Raw genomic sequence first — 7,212 nt, 5'->3', positions numbered from 1 at the left:
CCGGCGCTCCTGCGTCGGGACATTTTAGCTTTATAAGGAAGCCAGTCTGGGGAGACGAAGCAAAGCAGCATCCTAGAGCTGAGGCTCCGTGGGTGACGAGTGCCAGAGATCTGACACACATTCCTCTGACGGTTTTCTGCTTCCTTCCCAACCTATGCAAAGGACACGAGATGGAGCAAGGAACAGCCATCCCCACAGTGCTAAGCCTGTGGCGTAGCCCTGCAGGCTCCGACTCCCCCGATGAGAGCCGGGAGCTCCGCGTTCATTAGGAGCAAAAAGCAATCCCGTCAGTCTGGCTGAGCTGGTGCCATTGCAGACACGTCGCCGGGCGCATTCGTAGTGGAGTGACTTTGCTTATCGTGTAAGCTGCTTGTGCTTCCAGCCCAACTCCCTACTTCCCAGCTCAGTGCTTTTCAAGGGCTCGCACATCAAAACGGGTCGATAACTGCCCTAGTCACAGCTTTGTGGAAGGTTTTGGTTTGGGACAACAGCCCACAGCCTCCACAAATAAGCTGGATCTGATTAGCTCAGAGGCAAGCAGTGCAGGAGCAGCTGCAGGCTGTATCTGCTGAGTGGAGATTTCCTCACCCATAAGATTGCTGACAGATGCTATTGAGTAAAATACAGTGCTGGCTTTCACCACAAGTCAAAAGGGAAGTCCAGGCAAGAGCAGCAAGAGGCACGACGGTTGTCTTTAGGATAGTGCTGTATGTACTGACATGCTTTGTGGGTATGCACCCCCACCCTTTATTCTCAGAGGAATCTTTCATTAGGGAGATTATATGTTACAGCTCAAGGGCAGAAAGTAGAACAGGGATGGCTTTGCAATGCCCAGTTCCAAAGAGAAATGGGCCAGACCTCACAGCCTGGCCAGTTCAGAAATGCCACAGTCCTGAGCAGATTGAAATACCTCTGCTGAAGTGACAAATTAGTCTTGAAGTATCTAAGAAACTTTATAGGAAACATAGAAGCAGAGAACTATAGAAGTGAAATCGGATCCAGCTGGGATTTGCAGCAGCAGCAGAATACGAAAGCTCTGTGCTTCTGGTCCTGAAATGTTGCCTTCTTGCTGTGGGCCTTATAATAGTGTTTCCCAGTATTTTGCTTTCTGGGGAATAGTCATAATGGGTTTACAATGAACAAGATGTTTACTGCTTATGTTTGTACCCTGCTGACTCACTTTGTGACAGCTCTTTACGCATAAGCCTGCAGCTCCAGCACTCAGCCTCCAGCATTTTCTGTGTATTTTAGATTGGGGCTGCTCTGTAGCCTTACCTAAAGGGAAACAAGAGTCCTCATGACCCAAGAGATGGACACCAGTGTCTCACAGTGTGCATATCGAGGTCTTTATTCAACAAGAGGGACTAAAGAAAGAACATCCCCAGCGAACAAGCAGAAACAAGGAGCAGAGTGCTCCGTGCAGCTCTTCAGGTTCTGTATCAGGAAAGGGTCACTGTCCTCCAGGTCAGACCTGAAAAAGACGGGATCAATACGAGAAGCAAATTCCTCTGCTCTGACTGAACAGAGAAGTACTTATGTCCAGGAGACATGGCCACTAGCAGCTCCACAAAAGCCACCCAGCACTAAATAAAACCCAGGGAAGGGCCTTATAACCCCTATCTCCCTGGATATGGTGTGTGGATATGTGAAGGGACTTGGAAATCCTAGAAGGAATCCAGGTGTGGTGGCTGCAGCAGGAACAATGCTGGTAACTGCTATTCCCTGGGTCTGGTTCATCTCAGCTCATCTCTGATATGGATGCATTGAGGCAGATTTGATGTTTGTTTTTATGCCACTCGGCATTTTTCCTGGAGAGAGAAAAAAGAAAAAGAAACAGCAGTGCAAAATTGGCTATATGAGAGGACATTTTCTCAGGAGCATGCAAGACTGACAACAACCCTGTCTGGGCTTTTCCTGTTCCACTCCAGGTAGCACACTAGGCTTACCTGTCACAGCACCTTCCAGCTTCTGACCTAACACAATCAATCTCTTCTACAAATTGACATCATTCTGTGTTGAGAAATCTCCTCGACAGTTCCTGTGTCCCCCTGCTATCCCCTCAAATTCTATCCTTGTCCCACCTTAAACAAGCCTTTCTCTTTGTCAGGAGGCTCCTACAGGAGTGTGGGACTTGTTCAGTCTCACAGAAGTTGCTGGCAGCAGCAATCACAGAAATACCCAGACTGATCTCCACTTCCGTTTCAGAGAGGTAAACACAAGAGCCTGTATCCCCTTCCATGTAGCATTATTTATAGTCAGGACATCTATTTAAATTACTAAGCCTCTCTCAGATCTCTTAATTTCTCTTAACCACATCCACCTCTTGGGCATTACTACTCTTTGCTGATACCAATCACACATGGGAGTGTGTTCAAAGACACCATTCTAGCAGCTTACAATAAGTGTACAATGCTAGACAAAACCAAGATGATGAGAAAAATAAACAAAAAGACAGTGATTGAATATCCCTCTGTGCTGCTGTTTAAAGAACATTCCTTCAGAAAACTGAATGTGCGTTCAAATTCGAACAGGAAAAAAGGACAACTTCTGAAAATTAAAACTGTAGTGCAGCAGGACAAGAAAAGATTTGATGAGCAAATGGCTAAAAGAATGAAGATTATTAAACTTTCTCAAACATATCCAAAGTGGGTCCTTGCCTGCAATGGATTGGCAGGCAACCTGATGTCACTTCAGTGCTAACAATTGGTAGACAAATACTGCTAGACATTATTCCAAAAGGAAGAGTGAACAGGACTGTGTGGTTCACCCACATCTGAAATACTGCAAGTGGTTCTGGTGTTGCCAGTTTTGAAAACAGAAAAGGTGCAGGTAAGAGGGACAAGGATGGCCCAAGATATATTCTAATTTTCACACAAAGACATATTAAACAGAATAGGACTCATTAGCTGGGGGGAAAAAAAAAGGTGGACAAATGGAAGAGGACATACCAGCCTTCCAAAAAATTAAAACTAGTATGGAGAAAGTAACTGAGGAGTGATTATTCGGCATTTCTCACAACACAGGTAAAAAGGAAACATGCAATAAAATCATCAGGCAAAGATTTAAACATAAAAAGGACTTTTTTTTTTTTACAGCAAAACACGTGATAGAGCTATGGGACATATTGCCATAGGTGTTTTAGAAGTCAAAATTGTGATTCAAAAAGAAACCGCAGAAACTGATGGCTTCTATACCCACTGGTCTCAAACCAAACTCTGGCTTAAAATCCCTAAACAGCAACTGCTATCAGGATATGCTTTGTTCTTATATTCTTTCAGCCTCAGCTATGGGCACTATCGGAAGCAGGATAGCGGGACTGGCCTTTGGCGAAACCCAGTATAGCTGCTCTTGTGAAAAAGGACCTTCCTGGTATCACAGGCTGGACAAGCGCTCTTGTTAGCAGCGCACTCTGCTTGATGTACAGAAGCGACTGTCTTCCCATCCTGGAGACAATGTTTGTGGGTATGCAGCCAGAAATCACAGGGGCTTTTTGTTTTCAAATCACAGTGGAAATTACTTTCTAACTCTTACATAAATACATAATTACCTTAGGATTAATTTTATTGCTCAAGTTCATTTCTGAACAACAGTCATTATACAGGCAAGAAAACACCAATTAGGATATCCGATATCCAAAATCTCAATTAACATGAACATAAGAATGTAGGTCCCCCAGGCCAAACCCATTCCTGACAGCAGAGGACATTTAAGGAAGAATACCAGAACAGGGCAAGCCTGCAATGGTACCTCTACAGAGTAACTCCTCAGCTTCTAACGTATTGCAGCTCAGGGACTTGAAGTCAGAGATGGTATCGTCAGGATTAGCTGTTGACTGACTTTTTATCCAGAAATTTACCTACTTGCTTACTTTTCCATCTCATATAAACTTTATCTACCTATCACACACTTGGCAGTGTGCTCTATAGTGTAATTGTTTCATATTCAGAAAAGTATCTCTCTTTTGTTCTGAATCTACAAGCCGGTATCTTCATTGGTGCACTTTCATCGATCATTCTGTTGTTGGGGGAACCAGTGAACAATCATTCCCCATTCACCTGCTGTATACAATTTGGGATTTTATAGGCTTCTGTACTTTCTTTTCCCTATCCCCAGTAGCAGAGAAGAGAGCAGAACGGCACATAGTATTGCAGGTGTGGGTACCCAATGGATTTATACAATGGCCTAATGACATCCTCTGTTTCTCTGTTCCTTTTCTAGTCATTCCTAACATTTGGTTTGTATTTTTGCCCCAGCTGAACATCTAATTAATGTCTTTACAGAACTATTATATCATACATCTATTTTCCAAATACAAGTAACTAGGTTAGAGTCCAGGTGCTGGACATGTAAAGTCAAATTCTTATGCCTGTGTTTCACTTTATATTTAATACTAATGTAATCTACTATTATTAAGTGAAGTCACTTGGTATATGAAATCCTTCAGTGACTTTTTACAGACAGCTTTTGGTTTTTTTCTTACCTTAAATAACTCATTATCATAAAACTTTTCCATTTTATTGCCGACCCACAACTTACATTTGACAACAAACCCCCAGCATAGATCCCTGCGAAACTACACTGTGATCTCCCTCCATACTGATTCCTGTGTATGTTCACTAAGTCTAGTATTAAAATGGTATTGCAGTGTGAGTTAAGAAGCTGAAGCTGGATGGCTGGGATCCAGTTCAACCTCTGAGCCCATTTTAAGCGGGGATTACTCCACTGTTACAAGCTGACTCAAGCTATTATGGCCAGAAAGGAACCTCTTACTTGGTTATATCTAAAAGGTGACTGGGGAAGAATCTCTACAGCTGCATTTGTCTTTCTTGCTTCCCTGCATTTCAGTTGCTCTCAGATATGCAACTTACTTACCTGGCTGTCCTGCTTGTGCCATCTGCACTCCTGCCAGCATTGGCTGCTGCTGAGCTGGTGCACCTGACATTGGGACCTGCTGCATGCCTGAAGCACCTGCGATGATGCCACCAGCTCCTGGTTGACCTGACTGGACAGATCCTCCAGAGCCAGGGGGTCTCCGGTTTGACAGTCCTTTCCCAAAGGCCACAGCTGCTACCAGCGCATTGGTATCTGCAGGGTTGAAAGTCTGCTTGTTCTGTCGTAAACCTGTAGAAAAAGAAGTGATTTTGGAGCATTTTAGCAACCAAGTCTAAAAAATAGCATAGCTGGTCCTGAATTTACTTTTATGCTATTTTGGTGCATGTAATAGTGATCAGCTTCTGACAAGCTGTCCTACAAGAGTCTCAGCAAGGTCAAAGAAGCTGCAAAATCCAGGGACAGTGGGGATCCAAGAATTTCTCCACTGAGAGCATGGCGTAGGCTGCTCAGGGAAGGAGGACAGAGGGAGCCAACTCCTCCATGCCCATGTGAATGTTCCCAGTAAAGGCTCTTCCATGTTGAATCCTATGGCAGGTAACAAGCACTGTGTTTATCTGATAATGGCAAAATCCCCTTTTGGAGGCTCATGAGCAGCATGGTGTCTGCAAGTTTTTCTACCACACACCTGCCCAGTTAAACTATTAATCCTGGAAACCAGACAGAACCTGCACTTGGATCCTTGCTGACACTATGTGTGTATCAAAGATAACCAAAAAATCCCCCCACCTTTGAGAGTTGGGCATAGCACTTCCAGGAATAGTGAATAGCTGATGGCAGAGACCAATAAAATAAAAGTGTCCATCATCAGACTCAGAACCAGAAAAGGTTGACCATGAGCCTGAAACAGCCATCATCTAGAGGATGTCACACAAAAGCCTGCCAACAGACACGTTGTGGACTCATTCAGAACACAGCTAAGGGGTTTCCCATTCACTGCCACTGCATTTTCACAGCTATTTTTATTAATCCAAGTTGATTGGGATGTTTTCTTGGGGGATACGGCAATGGGTTGGAATGACCTTCCTGCCGTGCACAGGTCACACAAGCAGGACACTTCACACCCACAGGATGCCTTTTCAAATCAGGGGGCTCCAGGACAGCCAGTCTTGCATCTTCTGGAATGCTTTTGTCTGTGCTGCCCACCTGCATTTCCCATGCTTCAGGCCCTCTGATTTACCTATTTTGCCAGTACTCTCTCAAACCTGCTGCTTGGACCCCATACCCCACTTCCACCTCAGTGACATACCTCCACTTTCAGATTCACGCTCCTCCTTACTGATTTTCTCCAGCAGATTTGAGCACATTTTGTTCAGACTTTGGATCTGTTTCTGCAAAATGAAAACCATCAGAAACTGCCAGGATACCTCCAATTCAGTATAAGTCAGCAAGGTAAATGAACAAGCTTTCTCTTCCCAGGGTCTGTGTAATCAGACATAAGCATTTTGGTAGCAGAGCCTAAAGAGCCCAGTGCTAATGCAAGCAGGAGGGCACTATGGGGATGGGATAGCCTTCGCCTTTCTCTGACTGGTCTGATGGTACCTCCTGTGAACAGCCAGCGGGCTGGATAGCCTTGGTTTGCAATGCTGTGGAGGAAACCAAACCTCAGCTAGGGTCAGCTGGAGAAATCTCAGACAGAAAAGGACACAGCAAAATAGAAAACCATCAGATGGAAGGGTGAAGGAAGCAGAGTTACAGGGCATCTTGTGCCCTAAGGCTAAGAGGCAGAAGTATCAAAGTCGTCTTCACCTACCTGTGCCACATCAGGGCTAATTCGAGCTGCATCTGTGATCAGCTGCTTCTCCTGCTCCTCCACCTCAGGGTCAGGCTTAGTTCGAAGATGGTCAGGCACTACCTCATGGCTGAACACCGGCACACGTCCCTCTGTCTGCCGCTGCAATAGTTGGACAAGCCACACTCAGAGCCTTCTCCTCCAGCCCAGCACTCAGACAGCTCAGTCCACAGCACAGGCCATGGTGGCTGGAACAAGGCTAGTAGCATGCTGGGGGGAAGCCTTGATCTGGGGAGCATTAGGAAGTTTCAACAATTTGCCTAGGAATTTGCACCATGCCTGTTTAGTCAGAGCAACCCACGGGGGTCTGCAGTGCAATCCCACCAGCATGGCCATGATCAGTTGAAATGTTTTCTCACTCAAGCAGAGAATAAACGTTGCCAGCGCACACCAGAGGTTCTGTAACACACCCCATGTTGGTCAGATGACAAACAGTGCAACTCTAGATGCAGATGTCTGACAGAAACAGCACAACTACAGCAGAGAAAACCAGGAGCTTGCAAGGAGACCTCCCAGTTAGTTACCCAACA

At 45.2% G+C, this 7,212-nt stretch overlaps 1 protein-coding gene across 1 annotated transcript in view; it reads right to left on the bottom strand.

Annotated features, from left to right (window-relative positions):
- Nucleotides 1-1,337: 1,337 nt before the first annotated feature.
- MED8 (mediator complex subunit 8) overlaps nt 1,338-7,212 on the bottom strand; it is a 7,980-nt gene continuing 2,105 nt past the window's right edge. Inside the window, exons 4-7 of the mRNA XM_009637982.2 lie at nt 6,644-6,784; nt 6,140-6,221; nt 4,873-5,121; nt 1,338-1,808 (exon numbers count right to left, since the gene is read on the bottom strand). Of these exons, the coding sequence (XP_009636277.2) occupies nt 1,744-1,808; nt 4,873-5,121; nt 6,140-6,221; nt 6,644-6,784 (537 nt within the window). The 3' untranslated portion in view covers nt 1,338-1,743. The remainder of the gene's footprint in view (nt 1,809-4,872; nt 5,122-6,139; nt 6,222-6,643; nt 6,785-7,212) is intronic.

This window comes from Egretta garzetta, unplaced genomic scaffold (genome assembly GCF_000687185.1).
Source record: "Egretta garzetta isolate BGI_Z169 unplaced genomic scaffold, ASM68718v1 scaffold75, whole genome shotgun sequence".
Lineage (NCBI taxonomy): Eukaryota > Metazoa > Chordata > Aves > Pelecaniformes > Ardeidae > Egretta > Egretta garzetta.
The sequence above is the reverse complement of the archived record's forward strand: the minus strand, read 5'-3'. Positions and strand labels throughout refer to the sequence as shown.